Source organism: Numenius arquata, chromosome 12, assembly GCF_964106895.1.
Source record: "Numenius arquata chromosome 12, bNumArq3.hap1.1, whole genome shotgun sequence".
NCBI classification, from domain to species: domain Eukaryota; kingdom Metazoa; phylum Chordata; class Aves; order Charadriiformes; family Scolopacidae; genus Numenius; species Numenius arquata.
Window position 1 is genome coordinate 38,822,546 of NC_133587.1, and position 19,312 is coordinate 38,841,857.

Here is a 19,312-nt window from a genome sequence, read left to right on the forward strand (position 1 = left end):
AAAATTCTTGGCGGCTGACGAAGTTTTTCAGTGTCATCTTGCTGCGGCTGTAACATTATCTCCAGTGACAATACTCACTCCCGGGCTTTTATGTTGCAAGCAGAGAAAACATTTTAGCTTTCCAGGAGGGGTAAACATCTCCCCGTGAAACAATGTAAGCAAGACGGATGGCGATTTAATAAAGGAATATTTAGGGTATCGTTTTATCCCTGGGCAAAAATCGCCCCTGGGGGGCCGGCTCTCTGTAGGCATCGCCGGTGCCACACGGCAGCACGGTGTCCAAGCGCAAAAGGCCACCCTACACCCCTCTCGTTGGGTGGCTTTAGGACAACATCCCCAGCGCCCCGGGCCCGTTTCCTCAAAAGCCGTGACAGCTGCCTGATGGACGCGCTCCCAGGTCTCTGCCCGTAAAGCACAAATTCAGGTACCGTGAAACGGGGCTTTTCATAGCGCAGCGATTAAAAATAGGAGCCAGGGAGCGTTTCAGCCTAAGCAGGGACGCAGCCCAAGCCCGCGCTGCCTGCTCCTGAGGGCTACTATTTTCTTGGTATGAACTAAATACCTCATTTTAGCTAATCAAGGGGATGCGGGTGGATTGAGACACTGGGTCATATTTTATCACCCCACACGGTTCTTCCACACTTCGGTCACTCAGTAGCTTTTTAAGAACTTACTCCTTGGATGAAATGAGCAGAAATATTAGCTTTATCCATTATTAGCCTTGGAATGAAATAAGCAGCCTTACAGGAAATATTGACCCATTACTTGGACTCTTGAGGGTCCAAATGCAGCCCGAGGCCAGGACATTTACTTCTCCTTTGACCACTGTCTTGCTGTCCCTTTTACACCCTGAGTGGCCTTCAAGGCCAGGCTGGATGGGGCTTTGAGCAACCTGGTCTAGTGGGAGGTGGCCCTGCCCATGGCAGGGGGGTTGGAACTCAATGATCTTTAAGGTCCCTTCCAACCCAAACCCGTTCTATGATTCTCAGTGATTTGCTCCACAAGCATCAAGTGGCAAAATCAGTCCTCGATGATTAAAGGATAAAATTCTCCAGATTAAAAACCCAACCCGGGTTTGTGAGTGCTTGTTTCTGAATAAATAGGGATCATCCCTGATCCATCCCTTTGACAGACATGTCTCCTTGTGTTCTGTTCGTGGTTTGACTAGCTGGGTGACATGACCCACCTTGCTTTCTCTGCGCCACAGACCTGCCCAGCGCTAGCTCTTCACAGGCTGCTTTTTGCTGCTTTTTTCTCCAAAAATTATTTTCTTGAGCATTTTTTAGAGCTTCACCAATTGCATTGCCTGTTGGTGCACATATTAGCTGTCACTTTGCCCCAAGAGTATTATTTTTAAAGTCGCAACCACCATGTTCCTGCCTCTTTACTTATAGCAAACATATGAATGAGGTATGATACCATGAATGATGCTATTAATCAATTTATTGCAACTCCACCTAGGAATCCCATTCACAGTTAAGACCTTATTGTGCAAGTGTTATATATATATAAAAACGTCTCCAGCTTCAAAGAGGTTACAAGCCCTCATAAAAGCCTCCTCAAGTTTCCTGTGAGCTTCTTACTGTTAAAAAAATATACATATTTCTTCTTGGAACGAAACGCTTCTCCAGCTTTGAAAAGAGTGATTCATATTTACTCTTATCTCCCTCCAGAGTAAAAAGCAAGTGGTTTTAGAAACATTTGCAGCTTTACTCCCCATCGGACAAATTAGAGGATTCAGGACCGTGCACAGGAGCTCTGCCGGCACGCAGCGTCCGTGCCACGGCCCATTATCCCGATGAATCCGTGGACCTGGCAGAGCCAAAGTCTTGGGAATGACCCAACTTCAGCATCTTCCCTTCTTCTTCCTTCCCCTTAAGATTCCTTTGCTGCTCCCTAATGCCGTATTATTTAGTTATAATTAAAATAAATTGCGGAGAGAGTTCAATTCCTGTAACCCTGGCAATAGAGAAAACCTTATTAACCCTGAAATGGCCTGAAAATTGATGCTGCTGAAGTGCCCCTTCAGCCCCGGACACTATCCCTGCAAGATCTTGGGGACAAGGGACACTTTTGGGCGCAGGGGGCTCCGGGGCAGGCGGGACACCAGCAGGGAAAACACATTCCACCAGCCTGGAAGAGGAGGAACGGTTTTCTTCTTTCTGCAGGGACCCAGGTCATTCCTGCCCCGGGGGGCGGGGGGGGAGGAGGCGAGCTGCCCTCTCCCCAGGGACAGGCAGCGGGAGGGGGCTTCCCGGCGGCCACCCCCTTTCCCCGAAAGGCCGCGGTGGCTTCCCCCGGCTCCCCTCCATTCTCATCCCCATCCCCATCCTCATCCTCATCCTCATCCTCATCCTCATCCTCCTCCTCGCCCCCCCAGGCAGTTCGGTGCGGGGCGCGGCCGTGACGGGCAGCGCCGCTCCCCACTCAGCGCCCGCGGAGCCCCCGCGCCGCTCCGCCCCCCGCCAGCCTCTTTGTATCAAACATCCGGGTTTCCCCCGCTGGCTCCGCTTCGGCTTCTCCCTTTTTTTAGAAGCCATTTTGGACTCGGTTCAGGTTTTTTTTTTTTTTTAATTATTAAAAAAAAAAAATAAATTACCCCCCCCGAAACCTCCCCTCCCCCCCCTACTTTTTTTTTTCCGCCTTTTTTAGTGTTTTTTTTTTTCTTTTCCCCCTCCCCTCCCCTGTACATGGCAACTCCCGACCCAGCCTCCGCTCCCACCGCCCCCTCGCTCCGCGCCCCGCGCAGCCCGCGATGCCGCCAGCCCCCCGCCGCCGCTCCGCGCCCGTTCCGCGCCTCCTCCGCGGGCTCTTGCCTGCCGCTCCGCAGCCGCCCTGGATGCGGGGTGGGTAACCTTGCAAAGTTTCGCTGTTGCCGGGAACGCCTGTGCCTTGCAGGGGGAGCGTGAGTGTGTGTGAGTGCGCGTGTGTATGTTGCACGCCTTGCGCACGGCTGCGCGTGTATTGCGCGGGGAGGGGAGGGGAAAAGGAGGGGGGTGGCGGGGGGGGGGGGGGGGGCTGCGCGCAGGCGGGCGTGTGCGCTCGCCCCTGCTGCTGGGGGAGCCGGAGGGGCTGGGTTGGGAGGAGGGGGAGGAGAAGGAGGAGGAGGAGGAGGAGGAGGGGGAGTCGGTGTGTGGTGCACGCCGCGCTCCCAGCACAAAAGCCCAGGGAAAGAAACTCTTGGAAAGCTCGGAGCAAACGCCGGGGCCAGGCAGGAGCAGGTCGAACCGTCCGGGGCTGTTCCTCTCCACTGGATACATTTTGCAACTGCGAAGGAATTAAATCCGATTTTCTTCCTTTTTTCCTTTCTATTATTTTTTTTTTTTTCCAGGATTTTTGTTGTCTTTTTTCTTTTTAAGAGAGAGAGAGGGCAGAGCCTCGCTTCTCCCCCCTTCTTTCACTCTCTCTCGAGCTTTTTATTTTTATTTTTGTTTCCCTTGGGGATAGAAGGGCACGCGAGGAAAAAAAAAAAAAAAAAAAAAAAGAAGTAAAGGAATATGATTGCTTCGTGGCTGACTTTCGCCTTGCTTTGTGGAACTTTCTGTGCAGGTAAGTGCATTTCTGCCTGTTTACCTCCCGCTCGGGCTTACGGTCGCTTCTCCAAACGCAGAATTGAATGGGCCGTGCAATTACTTGCAGCCACCCTCCAAAACAGCAGAGCAACCGGGGAGCCTGCAAACTGGGGGGGGGGGGGGTAACCCCACCGCTGCCATCTGCTTCATTTTCTTTATTATTATTATTTTTATTATTTTTAATTTTTTCCCGCTTTTCACCCCCTTATCCCCCCCCCCCCCCTCCCGTTTTCTCCCTGTTCGCAGGACGAGCCTTCCCGTGCTGCTTTTTGTTCCCTTCAGGCAGCCTGTGGGAATTAATGGCAATGTAAACACGGCGCGATATCGAGGAAACTTTACAAAAATGGGCATTTACTTCTGGGGCGGGTGCCTCCGGAGTGTGTGTGTGTGTGTGTGTGTGGTGTGGTGTGGTAGGGGGGGAAGCCGGGGAGGTTGCGGGGATGGTGGTGGTGGTGGTGGGGAGAAGTTGGGAGGGGACCTGGGGGTCGCTCCGAAGTGGTGCGGAGCCGCTCAGGTAGCGGCCATGTGTGCGACCCGCTCCTGCCGGGCTGCGCTTGTGTGGCCCGAGGGGGTGTGGGTGTGTGTGTGTGTGTGTGTGTGTAGGGGACCCACCCCCCCCTCCTCCGCCCTTAGGGGGGACCCCACCATCCCGATCCCCCCCACCCCTTTAGCCCCCCCCGGGACGCCGCGGTCCCGGCGGGGTTTTGCCTCTTAACACGAAACGAGCGGTTCGGGGCTGGCTGGCGCTGCAGGGAGAAAGTTGGGGGAAAAAAAGGGGTGTGCGGGGCGCAGGAAGGGGGTTTATGTGCCTGGGGGAGCATCTCCCGGGAGGAGGTTTTTATGGCGGGGGGTTGTTGTTGTTGTTGGTGGTGGTGGTGGTGTTTATTTTGTGTGTTGCTCATGCCATTTATTTTATGGAACTGGGCTGGCCCCCGAACTCGCAAGCTGCGGGGTGCGCGTTGTGCCGAGGGGCGCGGGGTGGAAGTTAACCGACACCCCGAGGGGGGGGGCAGGAGGGGGCAGCCGTGCAGCGCTCCGCGGAGCGGGGTGGGGGACGAACGGTCAGGGGGTGCCACCATCCTGTAGCCATCGGAGGGCGGGAGGGGTCAGCCCCCCTGTGCCCTCCCCCAGCACTGAAAACGCGGGCACGCTTGAAATCCCCACGCTCCCCGCTTTCCCTCCTCGTTTTATTTATTTATTTATTTTTTTTAATTAGTAGTAGCATTATTTTTCCCCATTCCCTTTTATTATTGCTGCATGTTCTCCAGGAGAAACCGGGGCGGCAGCAATTTTGCCCCCCCCCTTGCTTGGTTACCACGATTCCCCCCCACCCCAAGAAGGGGCTGAGCCTGCCGCCCCCCGCCCCGCCATCGGGCAGTAACTTGTTCCCTCACCCCCATTCCCCAGCCTGGGGGGGAGCGCGGGAGTGCCGAGGGAGGGGGCTGTTTGTGGGCGGGGGGGGGGGGGGGGCAGGATGGGGGGGGGGGCGGGCAGCGATGCTGCAGCCGTGCCCTTTCCCCGCTCCTCGATGGGCAGCGGGGAAGTTCCCGGTTTTGCCATCATTGTATTGCAAAGCGGGTGGGAGCGTGGGTGAGGGGGGGGTTCCCCGCGTGTCCCCCCCCACCTACACCCCCCCCCCCCCCCCCCCCCCCCCCCCCCTCCCGGGAAGGGGCGGCCCGGCGGGGCCGGGGCACGGGGGGGAGCGGGCGGCGGAGCCGGCCCCGGGGCGCTCCTGCAGCCGGGCTTCCTTTGTTCCGAGTGCCCATTAAATATGCACTGCCACCGCCTGCCTTTGGCATTATAAACAGTGCCATCGCTTAATTATTGTATTTATTTTATTTTTTTTTTTTTTTCCTGAAGTCACACCGAAAGCGTGAGGAGGGAGGGGGGAAGGCAATAAAAAGGGAGCGGGCAATAAAAAAAAAAAAAAATAATAAAAAAAAAAATATTCATTTGATGGGGAGGAAAGCCAGCTTGGGCTTTTTTATCTCGTCGCTGGGACACTTGTACGCAGCTTTGTTTCCATGTGTTCGGAAGGGGGTTGTGCGGGGTGTATTTACATAGCAGTGCTGAGGGAGAGCAGGTATTTTGGAAGAAGAGAGGGGGGGGCGTGTGTGTGTGTGTGTGTGTGTGTGCCATCAGTATTCGTGGGGCTCGGCGTTGCTATCATCACAACAGCTCTCTTGGCTGGAAAATTCTATTATGTGCATAAAGGAGATTTATGGTCAATGTATTTTCTTTCCATATATCTTGGAATCCTTTTATCTCGGGTGATTCAATAAAAGAGATGGCTTCCGGGTTGGGGTTTGTTGTTTTTTTTTTTTGTTGTTTGTTTGTTTGGTTTGTTTTGTTTTTGTTTTGGGTATGGGGTTGGGTTTTTGTTTGTTTTTTCTTAACCTGCTCCTATGGCTGTGTGCATATAGTGGTAGAAATCTTAAGTTGGGGGGGGGGGGGGGGGGGGAGAAGCAGTTGCTTTAAAAAAAATGAACCCTGAAAGCTTCTTAAATGTATCGTGATATGAAAAGGATAATCTGAGAGGGCATACCTACGCTGACTTCTTCTCCCTCCTGAAAATGCGATAAAGAAACCCCAGAAAATGAATATAATTCTGTTTATTTGGAAAGGTCCTCTCAGATCATTAAATCAGTGCATTCGGAATTCTGTCAATCCCTCCTTCTCTGTTAAAGCCTTTTCTGCCTTTCTTGTGTTATTTATGAGTATTTATCAACGTGATCCTCATTGTCCAGTTTTTCCTAAAGCTGTTCAGTTACAAAAAAAATAATAGGGAAAAGCAACTTTGGGTATTCAGGGTTGAATGTGTTGCTGGGATTCACAGCACTGGGCTTTGCCTGAAGTATGTCTTTTGTGTGTGTACATGTTAGGACTGTGCGAAAGTGGTGGGCTTTTCGAAAATCGCTTGACCTCCATTGTTGATGCTTCTCATCGCTACCTTGGCTGGCTGTAACAAAGCGAGCACGGGCTGCTATTCTTTTTAAAAAAAAAAAAATAATAAAAAAATAAAAAATCTGTTATGCTTAATTTTTGGAATACTGAAGATTCATTGAGGAAAACATTATGTTCATTTTTAGCCCTTTGTTTGCAAATTTTCTGCAGCCCAAATGTTCAGAAATCATGTTTTAATCTATGAGCTTTAGAAAATACAGAAGGTGTAAAAGGATTTGTCTTGCAGAATGCTTTGCTCTCGTGTTTTCCCGAGCCATTACATTAGTTTTATTTGGGTGCAAGTTTAAGTAATGCCATGCAGCAATGAACTGTGCTGCAAATGGATCTGGTCTCCTCTTTCACTGTCTTGTATTTATCCTCTTGTGCTTGAGAAAGGGAATAAAACTGGCTTCATTAGCTTGCTAATTAAACACAATGAAGTGCATGGCCCAAGGTTAATGGCAATGGCCTTTAAAAACACAAAACTCTTGAACAGGTGTTTGGGATATATATATTTTTTTAATCTGTCATCAAATCTAGATAATTATACCACCGAGATAACTATTGTCACAGCTCCGTGGAGAAGAAAATGCTATGTTAGAGAGGCGAGGGCGCAGTGTATTCTTTTTCGTGGCATTATTTATAAACACCTCGCCAGGTCCTGCTCAGCCTGTGATTTAGTTCCTCCCCCATGCTGCCCTCCCCTCTCCACCCCCCAATTCAGAGCATCTTCTGCACCTCCCCTTTGGTGTAGGGTTTGGTGGATCAGGCAGGGTTGCAAATTCAGCATCCCTGGACGGGAGTGAGAGGCTCACCCGAGCCTGGGTAGTTACCTAAAGTATTTACACGCTGAAATTTCTGCCATTTCTTGTGGCTTTGAGCAGCCCGTCCGGGCTGTGAGGCTCCTGCTCGCTTGATGAGATAGTACGAAACAGCCAATTAAAGCGGAGGTCTCTTAGTCCCCGCATTCGAGCTGTCACCAGCCTCCTGTCCACTCTGGTCTCCATCAGTTAAAACACGCTTGTCAGGTTTTTTTTTTGTGCTTTATGTGACGCAACAGTTGTAGACCTCCCCTGCTGCCACTGAATAGATGGTAGAGAAGAAAGAAACAGGCCGGCCCCACTTTTTTCCTTCCTTTTTTTTTTTTTTTGGGTTGTTTTTGTTCTCTTCTCTCCCTCCCACCATTTTCTCCCCTTCCCCACCACGCATGCACTCCTTGCTTTGCAGATCAACCTGGAGGGGTTTCCTGGCTTCCCAGCTCTGGGAAGCAGGTTCAGATGGAAGAGGAGCAGCTTTTGGAGCCATTAGGACCAGCCCAGGAATCTCACTGCTGTGATTTGCGTCGAGTTTGGCCACGGGGTGGGTTCCTCTGCAGGCGTAAAAGGAACGAAGGGATGTTTATCTTCATTTCTCGGGAGCGAAGGGGGTAGATGGAAGAGATGGTTGGAGGCTGGTCACCCAGTAAATGTGTACTTGTGTGCTCTCTCCATATGGTGCCTGTTCCTAGAAAGCCAGGGTACCTTTAAAACAAAATAAGGAGAAGTCAAACTTACTCTGGTCTTGGGCCTTGTAGTGGAAGGTGTCTTGGCTGTCATGTTTCAGGGCCTACTTCTAGAAGTATTCCTAAAATTTAACGTTAATAGTAGTTGACCAGGTGGAGCTGCGCTAGAAGAGCCAGAATTAAATGGGATTTTAGTAGCACTGCATCTTTCAGGCCCTGTAAAATATAACACCTTTCCACCAAACACTCCCAGGACAGTTATTTTGAGCTTAACCTAGTAGCTATAGCCTAAATGTTGCAGAAGCGACGGATAACCCCCCGGCTTCTGGCTGTGCGTGGCCAAGGCAAGGTCACTTGCTGGTTGCCCCTTCTCCAGGGAGCAATGCACTCAGCACTGGGGACACGGCTTCTCCTGATGGCCCATCCCTCGATTGGAAATCCACATATCTGACCCCATCAACTGGTGCTGGAGAAGCGTTGCTGCAATTTGGAGTGGGTGGAAGCAATGGAGAGAACCTTGGGTTGAAGAACCCAAGTGAAAGCCTTGGTGGGGTCTTGCTCTCATGGGCAGCTTTGATGACTGAAGAACTGCTTAGGTGCTGAGAAAAGTCTTGCGAAGGCAACTCTTAGGAAGTCAGGGTTGGTCAGTACCTGCTTCATAGATGGGTTTCTCTTGCTGTTGGGCTGAAGGAGCGGGGTCAGAAAGGTGTCAGGGTTTTCCAGGTTCCTTGGTGGGTGGCGGTCAGCGTGGTGCCATGCCCTGGCACTACGGCAGTGCCCCAGCTCTCGCGCTCTGGCCAGAACAAAACATTGTGGGAAGCTGGGAAATGGGAACTGCCGAGCGTAATCTCTGCTTTAAAGAGGTGTTGTCTTTCCCTTTTATCCCTCCTTGGCCTTTGATTTTAAAATTAGCAGGGGGGTGTGATTTTCTTGCCTGGCCAATAGCGCTGCCTGGATCTGAATTATTCAGTGTAGCACTTGGCATTCTGCGCCCTGTTCCCACTTAAGCTCTTTTTCGCCTGTTCCTTCATGTGGAGATTTTCACATCAGTGAAATTGGATGTGTTTAAGAGAGGTGTTTGTGGCCGCAGCATTCACTAGTATAAGCTCTCCTCTCCCCTGCCTTTCCCCTCCATTAACCATTGAGGATCAACTAATGTCTAATCCCTTCTCTTCATTATTACTTCATTCTGAAATAATTTTGTATCTCTTTAGTCCTTTGTTCCTTTAAGGTATATTAAAAAAATATACATGATTCTACCCCTCCTTAAATCTTCCTTGTAAGTTTTCTTGGAGCCGCTGAAGTCAAAGGGGCAGAGAAGTAAATTAAAGATGAAATGCTGCCTGTGTTCTGCAGACCCAGCACATTTTATGCTTAAATTTGAATATAACCATTGGTCTTTTTCACCAATTCCATGTTCTTTTCTCTCTGTCATCTTCCTCCTTTACTACGGTATAGCTTCAATTCAACCCAAAAGTTAAGAGCAGCAATTGTCAGTGTATGCCGTACAATAATAATATGCTTCCCTCCAGCACACAAGTGCCTCTTATTTTGCCAGTATTCAAGTCTTGTTGCTCTGATTCTGTTATTGCATGTGGCATCGGTCCATCGTGCTACTTAAGAAAAAAATATGTTACTGATGTCTAGGTGCCTTGGAAAAATATGGCTCCTCTTCTGCAAAGTGCTGTTTGTGTAGAGAGAAGGTCCCTGCCCCAAAAACGATGAGAGGAGCGGGCCAAGCACGGGAAAATTCTACTGTCTGCAAGTGCTCCCTCCTGCATCGTGAAGCAGCTCACCTAAGGTCACACCAAATATCTTGTACCTATACTAAAAAAATAAGCTGCGTGAGGAAGTCTTTCTGTATCGGGTAAAATCATGTTTTAACCTGGTAGTGTGCTCTGGTCACCTTCTGTGGCTTTTTTTTTTTTTTTTTTTTTTTCCTTCTCTTTTGGTGACTTTGTTGGAGGTTGTTGGTGTGTTTTTGCCTGTAGAGAAGATCCTTCCCTTTTGGGTTGGGCTGCCTGCAAGCAGGGGCTGGCTCATGCATACAGGTTCGTAAATTTAAATAGAAAAGAAACACAGCGGAAGGAGGGAGCCTGTTTGTGCTTGGCTGGAGGAAGATGCCAATTACTCATTTCTCATTAATAATTCTGCAGTTTCCAGCTCGGTGTGGCATTTCGTGGCAGGTTCGGTTTCGGGTCTTCGGGGAGCTCTGGGGGCAGGAGGATGCTCGGAGGATGCGGGGCTGAGTGCCGGCAGGACAGCCTTGCAGGCACTGGGAAGGAGGCCGCCCATTTTTGGGAGGGGAAACCCCATTTTTTGGCTCAGTGATGGGTTTTGGAAGCAGGGGAGTGTTAAGGAACAGACACGAGCATGTTAAAATGTTCGCACAGGAGCGGTTAGAAGTAAAACTTGTATCCATGGTTGTTTGCATCCTATTCCTATAGTGCATAATTTATGGGACGTAACAAAAATTTATGAGGTATCCCCCTCTACTCCACTCTGGTGAGACCCCATCTGCAGTACTGTGTCCAGCTCTGGAGCCCCCAAGGTAAGAAGGACATGGACCTGTTGGAGCGGGTCCAGAGGAGGGCCACAAAGATGCTCAGAGGGCTGGAGCACCTCTGCTGTGAGGACAGGCTGAGAGAGTTGGGGGTTGTTCAGCCTGGAGAAGAGAAGGCTCTAGGGAGACCTTATAGCAGCTTCCAGTATCTGAAGGGGGCCTACAGGAAAGCTGGAAAGGGACTTTTTACAAGGGCATGTGGTCATAGGATGAGGGGTAATGGCTTCAATCTGGAAGAGGATAGATTTAGATTAGATATTAGGAAGAAAGTTTTCACTATGAGGGTGGTGAGACAGTGGAAGAGGTTGCCCGGAGAAGTTCTGGTTTTAGCACATCCCTGGAGGTGTTCAAGGCCAGGCTGGATGGGGCTTTGAGCAACCTGGTCTAGTGGGAGGTGTCCCTGCCCATGGCAGGGGGTTTGGAACTAGATGATCTTTAAGGTGCTTTCCAACCTAAAACCGTTCTATGATTCCTACCTCTTCTGTGGTGGGAGTGACTCCTCTGAGATCTTGGGAGTCAGTGGCAGGGCAAGAGTGTTGCTCCCCATACTCTTGGATCCGAGGCTGGTGCTCTGTCCACCCTATTATCCTTTTTTGTCCACCTGGAATTAAATTTGTTGAGAGAAGTGGAGTGTTCTGTTAATTTTCTGAAACCAGAGATATCGTTTTGTTTTCTTTCTCCTGTCTCGGTCTCACACTAATAGATCCATATATGAGTTCCTCTGCTTTATTTAAAAAGAATAAAGCCCGTTCATGAAAAGATGCAGTGCTTTGCTGTCTGAGCTACATTAATTTTCCATCTAAGTGGATACTCGTGCAAATTAAGACATGGATTTTGAACTCGACTCTTCATGTCTAATATCTACCCTTGTGTGACGATGGAAGAAGAAAAAGGGGCTCACGGGAGCAGAGGGAGTGCGTTAATCCTCCTCCAGTAAAGCTGGAAATGGAATGTATTGCTGTTGCTTTTATAGAGAAAGAAACAAAAACTAGGAGAGATGAGCATTTCTCTGGCACTTTCCAGACCAGTACAAAGTCCCAGGCCTGTGCTAAATGATCCCCAAACCACAGCGGCGAAGGTGGTAATTTTAAAAAGCCCACGGTAGCTGAGTCTGCCCTGTAGTGAGTGCCCTGGGTGCTGTGACTGTCTCTACCTTTTTCTTCTTTCAAGCTTTTCCCATTATAGAACTTGTTTTCTGACTGGTAGCAGAAGTTTAAATTTTCTGTGTGGTGCCTGTAGTGCTAATGTAATGCTGCTTCCTAATTTATTGCTCCAAGGTGTGAGATTATAAGCCTTTGAGTGGATGAGAGGGATAAAGTTAGCTCCATTTGTGCCTGATCTATCAAATGGTCTATCTAGGCAGCTAACCCTTCTTTCCTCCAACATTCTCTATTTAAAACGCTTTGTGTAATGTGTGTAACTCTTAAAATTTGGCTTTTAGGAATATTTTGCTTATACATAATTTACCTCTGCAGGCAGTTTTGAATTTCTGGGGAGGGAGGAAGGCAGCCGTGGATCTGAAGTGAAGAAATACTCAGTCAAGCTCCGTCTCCTTTTATTGTGACTTTTTAAAAGCATTTCATAAAATGTGAGGGTATCTTAGGCTTTTTTAAGCCCTTTTAGTGCTATTCCCGTGTTTTGCTGGCTTCTGCGGGCTGGTGGCTGTTGCTGCAGATTGGCTGAGCTGGCTGCAGACCCCTCTCTCCAGTGGCACCATTTGCCATCGATACTTGATTTTTTTGGAAAATGAGGGCATTTAAGCTTTGTACAGTTGAGGTCCAGGCTTTTCTCTGAGGCAATAAGCTGAGGTTTTACACTATTAAAGTTGTAAGGAGAGTATGATACCCGTCTTGGAAGAGCCTGGGAGCTTTGTAGGCGCTCAAAAGCGAGGAGGCATTTGCTTCGTTTGAGATGGGTGCCCTGCCGCCTGGATTTGTAGAAGTCCCTGGGCTCAGCAGAAGGAAACTACGGTTGACTTGACATGTGGGAGCTCAGCAAAGTGCAGCTTTGCGGTTGTTTTGGTGGTAGCCTTGGCCTGGCAAGTTCACTCTTGGGACAACTGAGATATGGCAGTGCGACCTGTGGGCGCGCGCGGCTGGCTTGTTTCTCCAGGTCTTTGTTATTCTTTCCCCAGTATGACAACAGAAACACAGCGAGGCTTTTGTATTCCTGCTTTAGTTCCCGAGAGTAATTAATGGGTTAAGAATGCTAATTCCCTTCTATATGTGTGCAGGCTGAGAAATTCAGTTGTCCTTGGGCTTTCGTGGTGGGAGTATCCAGTTACGGCTGGGCGGCTATTGGGTGGCTCTGGGGTGCACGACAGTTTGAACTCGGAATCCCGTGCTTTCACACGCACCCGCAACTTAATCAGGCGCTTTTACTTTTATAGGAAAGTCTCTGCTAAAGCACATTCGAACGCCTGGGGCAAGACTTTTTTTTTTTTTTTTTTTTTTTTCTTCAAATTCCCGTTCCAGTTGCGCTGGAGAACACCTGCTTGGCTCCTAAAAAGCGAGTTTGGGGTGGTGACAGTGGGCACCAGGGTACCTGGAGCAGTTCTGTGCCATCAAATTCCTGCCTAAGTAAGGTGCCCGGGACACACGTGAAATAAAGCTTAGCACAACCCGAAGGAGAAGAGGAGAATGCTGCATTTGATGCCTCGCCGGGCTGTCAGCTCTGCGGGGATGCCGGCAGGCATAGGGTGGTGGTGGTAGTGCCCGGTGCCTGGGATGGTACCGCAGCCCCAGCATCTCTGCCTGAAATGCTGCAGGTGGGGATACTCCCTTTGCTTCCTTTGGAATATTCCAAAGACACATACTTTTTTTTTTTTTTTAAACAAACAAACAAAAAAACCCCAAACAAACGTAATGGAGACGAACATTTGTATCTGCTCGCTGTTGTTTTACTGCCTCGCTGTTACAACAGACCACAGTCCCTTCCTCGGGCTCCTGGAGCATCTTTTTAAAGTGAAAGCGTGAAGCAGGGGCCTGCAGAAAGGGCAGGCTCGGCACGCTTAGTTATAGCAAGAAATTACCGTGTAGATTTTAATCACCTTTTAGTGTCTTGGAAGCAACACGGTGGCCCTTCGTTCGCGATTTCCAGGCTTCTTTGCGCAGGCGATAAGGAAAAACAGAGCCTGATGGAGCATTTCTGATGAGCACGCTCGCTGTTGCTGGGCAGTTCCCCTCCTGGGTGGTGGCATCCTGAATTTTGAAGGTGACGGATGCAAAAAAAATAAAAAATAAAAAAATAAAATAAAAAAACAAAAACCCCACAACCACCCAACCCACTGAACGTAGTGTCCCTGCAAGTGTGTGTCCCCGCGGCTGTTGCCTGGCTGAAGCTCTGGCACGGTGCCTGTTTGCATCGGCAAGGAGTTTGGCCCGATGCATCCGTTCCTGAGGGGGTATTTTAACATTTATATTGTACCTGAGATAACTGGGGAAGTCTTTTGCAGATAATTTTTATGGCTATAGATAATTTTCTGCAGATAGCTGCTGCTATTGTCTAATGGGACGGAGTTAGTGCTGCTAAAAGCAAACATGAGAAACCTTTTTTTTTTTTTTTTTTATTGGTAATAGAATTTCCTTTCCCATGCAATCCTGTGCAGACTGGCTATTTATTATGTAAATAACAGCTAGAAGAAGCCCTTCCAAGGTAACTGTAAGCCCCAAAGGTAAATGAGATGGCTCCTACCCTGTTAGATAAGTGAGATGCAAGTGTATCTGGCTGTGTAACTGTGTCTATAGGCTCCTTCACAATGAATTGCTGATGAAAGAAGAAACCCCGAGCCAGGGACGCGCCGTTCTCGCAGCCTGCGCTCGAGAGTTGCCCCGCTCCTGTCCCCGAAGCTTTTTTGTGCATGGAAATGGGATTTCGAAACAGCTAACGTGCAAAACTTTTTTTTTTTTTTTTTTCTTTTTGAAGCGCGGAGCGACGAGATAAAGTCGGCTAAAAATAGGTCTGAATATGAAAGCCGGGCGAAAACTCGGAGCGGGGGGAGCCGAGGGTCGCTTTACAGGCATTGTTGATAGAGTTTCAGGGTCCCGAGAAGGGAAGATGAATGTCTTTCTGTTAGAGTAACAGCTGCTCTCTGTCCATCGGGATCTAGTGTTTGCCCATCCAACTCATAATAATTAAACAAAAGAGTTATTTCATAGCAGCCTCGGTGGAGGATTTGTGTTGGAATTTTATCTTTCTCCATTTAGACTTTCCTTCGTCTATATTAAAGAAAAATACAAAGTTAACCTCTCACCTGGACCGGGTCTGGCCTCGTGTCAGATCCAGCTAATTACTGCTGGGAGGAAGCTGGCTGTTCCCTGGGCATTCAGAGTTATATTAAAAAAAAAAAAAAAAACAAACCAAACCTCCACGTTTCCCTAATGCACTTGTCCTTAAAGAGCTCTCTCTTTAGGGTTTTTGTTTCCCGCACCTCTGAGCGGTTGGTGACTCTGCAGGGTTGTTAGTAGCTCCCTAGTATGGCCATGCCACTCGACGGGCAGATTTCTTTTCTTTTTTTCCCCTTAGTTTTTAGGGAATTTTTTTTTTTTTGCCTCCCCCGTTTTGAGAGCTAGCAGCTAGAGTGAACAAGCAAACAGCCCCAAAGGAAACCCAGATGCAAAGTGTAGCGGCATTTTGGGAATGGATCTACATCGTGGGACTTTATTCCGATGAAGTTAACTTTGCAGACCGCCCCCCCCTCGCCCCCGTGCAGGTCAGTCTTGGAGGAGGCACAGAGCAAAGCAAAGCTTAGTCACTTGGTCCCTTCTCCTGTGTTCAGCCACAGCTTTTAAGGCAATTTGGGGGTTACATCTGTACTCCAGAATAAAGCGGTCCCTGGCCAGCATGGCACGGCATGGCACGACTGGTGCCGTGTGCTTCCATTCTCCTCCCACCCGGGCAGGATGGGCACGTTGGAGACCTGTCCCTGTCCTGTCCCATCCCCTGGGCGTGGGCTGGCAGAGGCACCAGCCAGAGCTGTGTCACTTGTTCCTCCTCTTTGCAAATCTCTCCTGTCATTTTCTGTATCTGCTTCTGTCCCTGCAGAGGGTTTCCAGAAGATTGCACCTAGAAATAGCTGGTTTGTAACTTTTTTTTCCCATCGCAATGGTACAGCTTTTCTTAAAATACACTGAAGCTACCGTTCCTTGAAGATCACAGGCTTGAATTTATCTGGTGCTGAAGCACCACGAGAAGCTACCTGCAGCCCAGGGCTCCCATCGCAGGATCCTGTCCCAGGTCTTAATGGGATACATGCCTCCGGGTAGCTGCCTTTTGAACCCTGTCTGTTAATTTAATACCATTTACCCTTCTCTGAAGGAGAATAGGCCCAGTTGGATGGTAAGGTTAAAACCTGAGCTGCGCTATGTTTATATTAATAATTTCCACTGGTGAAATATGGATCTGAGACTTTCCTCATTCATTTAAACTTCATAGTTAATAGGCAATAGTGGAAATGTACCATGTACATGATTATTGCAGTGACCTGATTTCACATGCATTTCTGATCTAACTTCTGTTTCAAAAAAAAAAAAAAAAAAAAAGAATTATATATAAAATTGATTTTGGGAGCCCTGGGAAAGAGAAGGAAACCATTTATTTCAACCCCCAAATTCCTTTGAGCTGTAGAAACATTGTCAAAGTAATTGTAGCCTTTTCAATTTTTCTGTGTAGATTTCTTTCTGTGTAGTCTCAGAAAAACTGTGCTCTGTTGATGGATGTCACTGTTTTTTTACTTGTGACAAATATCTCCCAAGGTATTGTTTGAATGATTTAAAATTGGTTCATGTGTAAAATTCGAGCTTTTCATGAATACTTTATCCTGGATACGTGTATGCCAACTTCTTCTGATTTAAGGTGTTATAACTTTAGTGGTTTGCTGCAGGATATCGTCTTAATCATTTTTGCTGTAATTTAATCATCTTAATTAAAACTGCATTGAATTGAGCAAAGTAATTTGGGTCTGGAGAGCAGTGGGTTTTGTATTTGTATTTTTTTTTTTTTTTTTTTTTTGGTTTTGTTAGAAGATGGTAATGGTCTTGGCAAGATTCTGCTAAAAATTAGCACAGTGTACAAAAACGCATGTTGCCAAGTTAGTACAGTATTTCTCCAGCTAATTGTGGCCTTGAAGGGTATAATATAAAAGGTCATCTTTGTTAGTGAACCGCAGGCTTCTCCTGTGAGACAGAAATCCATGTCCTTATCAAGGATAAAATCTTGGCTCCTTGGTTACACAATTGAGCTTTGCTATAATTTGGACATCATTAGGCTCTTTATTAAAGCAGCGGAACACTCTAATCAATCTTGGTGCTTTGCTTTCTTAAATGCACTTCTGTATGTGAATTTGTGTTACGGCTTCCTTTTCTTTTCCTGCTCCACGAACCCCATGAAGGGGAAGATCTGAAGATGAGGTAGAATGAAAAGTTTCTGGTTTCCCCTTTTCAGCATGTTCTTTGGCCAGAAGGTTCCCATTTGTGACAGTGGTTTTGAGAGCTGGGACGTTCGACCTCCTCTTCTTGTGTTGAGAAGAACCAGGAGGAGGAGACCATTCTGGGAAGAGCAGCCATTTGTTTTGGTTTGTGCTGTTAAACTTTAAAAAAAAAAAAAAGGCACAAAACTTCATGAAACCAAAATTTGATTTTAAAAGTGGTTGGTGTTACTCTTTTTTTTCCCCCTTTTTTTTTTTTTAAACCCAAACAAAAGGGTTTAACTTTTTGAGGGGTAACCAACCCAAAGCAGCTCTATTTCTGTGACATAGGGTCATAGGGCAGAATTTTAGGGAGGAAGAAAGGGGTTTTTTGTGCTTTTGCCCCTTTTTTGTGTTCTGGTTCTTGTTTTCATTAGGGTGTTGGCACTCCCGGGGCTATACTTTTGCGGCTCTGACTTGTGCATTGTAAAACATAGCTGGTGCTTACCATCTCTTTGATTGCTGTTTCTTTAACCGGCAGATATTTTGGGTAGGTAGGAAAATGGATCTTTCCCACTTACTTGACAGTTACATCAGATTTTGCACAGCTCTAACAGTTAAGACTTGTGCTTTGGCAGAGCTTCATTTGCAAGGTTTTGGAGACTCTGTATCTTGGTTCCTTCCATCACCTATATTTGGTTGCATGATGTGCTGGAAGTGCCCGTGTCCTTGAGACACTCACCAGCATTGGAACCGCTTGCAGAGGCAGGAACAGCGGTGTTGGATCATCTCTCTAAAGGATTGTCTTCTGCAATATATGTGCCAACTTCACTTTCATTCATCTTGAAGATGATAATCCGAGAGTACCACTCCAGCGGGAAATGGAAGTGCTGTTATTTGCATGCACAAATGAGGACCGAAGCAGAGAGACCTGCTCTATGGGAGCGATGCTCGGATCCGTGGTGATGTTTGGGCAAGTTGAAGTCTGTCGTCCCTGATCCCCAAAGACAGGGGTTTGTACGGGGACCTCTAGATCATCACACTGTTCCCATCTCCTGTTAGTCCAGGTGAAGTGCTTGGAGGCAGGTACCTACAGGTATTATTTTAATAATTTTACCATATAGATGGCTTCACCTCAAGCACAGATGCTGTGACAAATGCCTAGTTTTGCAGTTTATTGGTGTACGTGCTGTGACTTTTCTCAGAGTAACACGTTACGCCCTTAAAAATAATTAAAAACTGGATAAGAGGCTGTGTTGTGCTTGCAGATGAAGAAAGCTCTGTCCGGAGACTTTTGGCATCCGGCAACTTCTTTTCAGGAATCCTGCTTTTCCTTGAATCCGCTCCCGACCTCACGCTGGTACCAGCGTTAGTGGCTCCTTGCTGCGTGGATGCACGCCAAAGTGCTTGGTGGCATTTGAAATGGGTTGTGCACCACCTCCTTTACAACCCCCCAGGTGGTACTTGCCCGGTTTCTGTCTAACAGATACATGGGCTCTTCAGGAGCTCTCCCCAGGTTTCGCTGGTTCGTGCAAAAATTTGCTTTTTGAGCAATTACAAGAACTGAACGTTTCTGCTCTGAAGGGGTGAGCTTTCTTGGGCTGCAAGTTTTTAATGAAAGCTTTAGGTTATGAATGTGTCATCATCTCATTACTGTTCCTTACCGCTTGGCGTCCTGTTGGTCTAAGCTAGTTTAACTGTCTCCAGCCTAAATTGAGTGCTGCTTTCAGTATTTATAAACTCTACAACCATTAAAACAAACCAAGCCTCTAGTTGCAGGAATGGCAGCAGGGTTGAAGACAAGGAGTTGTCTCTGAGGAATATAGTCTGTTATAAGTCGGGTATAAATCAACCTCTGACTTGTGGGTGTTGGGAGGAAAATTTCCTTGGGGACTTGTGATCCAGAATCGGCCTCCTATAAATCTGCTTGGGTCTTCTCCTGAAGCACGTGGCGGTATTGGAGAGCTGATTATGGATGTAGAGCGTGGACCTGGGGGGTGTGTGAAATACTACTGCTCCTTCCCTTCCATCACCACGCTGGACAGATGGGTCTGAGGAGCAGATTATTTTCAGTATGTTAGAGGTGATGAGTTCATTGTCCTGTTCTCTCCCTCCTTCCCAGTAAAACCTGCAGACTTTGGCTTGAGATACTGGGAACTGAAAGCAAACAACAGCAAGTATAACTGGGTTGGTTTTATTTGCTTTCTGGGGTTTCAGGTGCGAGAACGCATATTGGTTGCATTTTTGTGTGTTTTCTATTTCTTTTCCTGTTCTTTGAGGGCTGGAATTTTTTTTTTTTTTTTTTTAAATAGATGGTGATGTTTTACATT

The 19,312-nt window shown here is 47.8% G+C and overlaps 1 protein-coding gene across 1 annotated transcript in view; it reads left to right on the forward strand.

The window, feature by feature from the left end:
• The first annotated feature begins 3,456 nt into the window (after nucleotides 1-3,456).
• Nucleotides 3,457-19,312, forward strand: part of ACVR2B (activin A receptor type 2B) — a 99,215-nt gene continuing 83,359 nt past the window's right edge. The window contains exon 1 of the mRNA XM_074157178.1: nucleotides 3,457-3,549. Within this exon, the coding sequence (XP_074013279.1) occupies nucleotides 3,498-3,549 (52 nt within the window). The 5' untranslated portion in view covers nucleotides 3,457-3,497. The remainder of the gene's footprint in view (nucleotides 3,550-19,312) is intronic.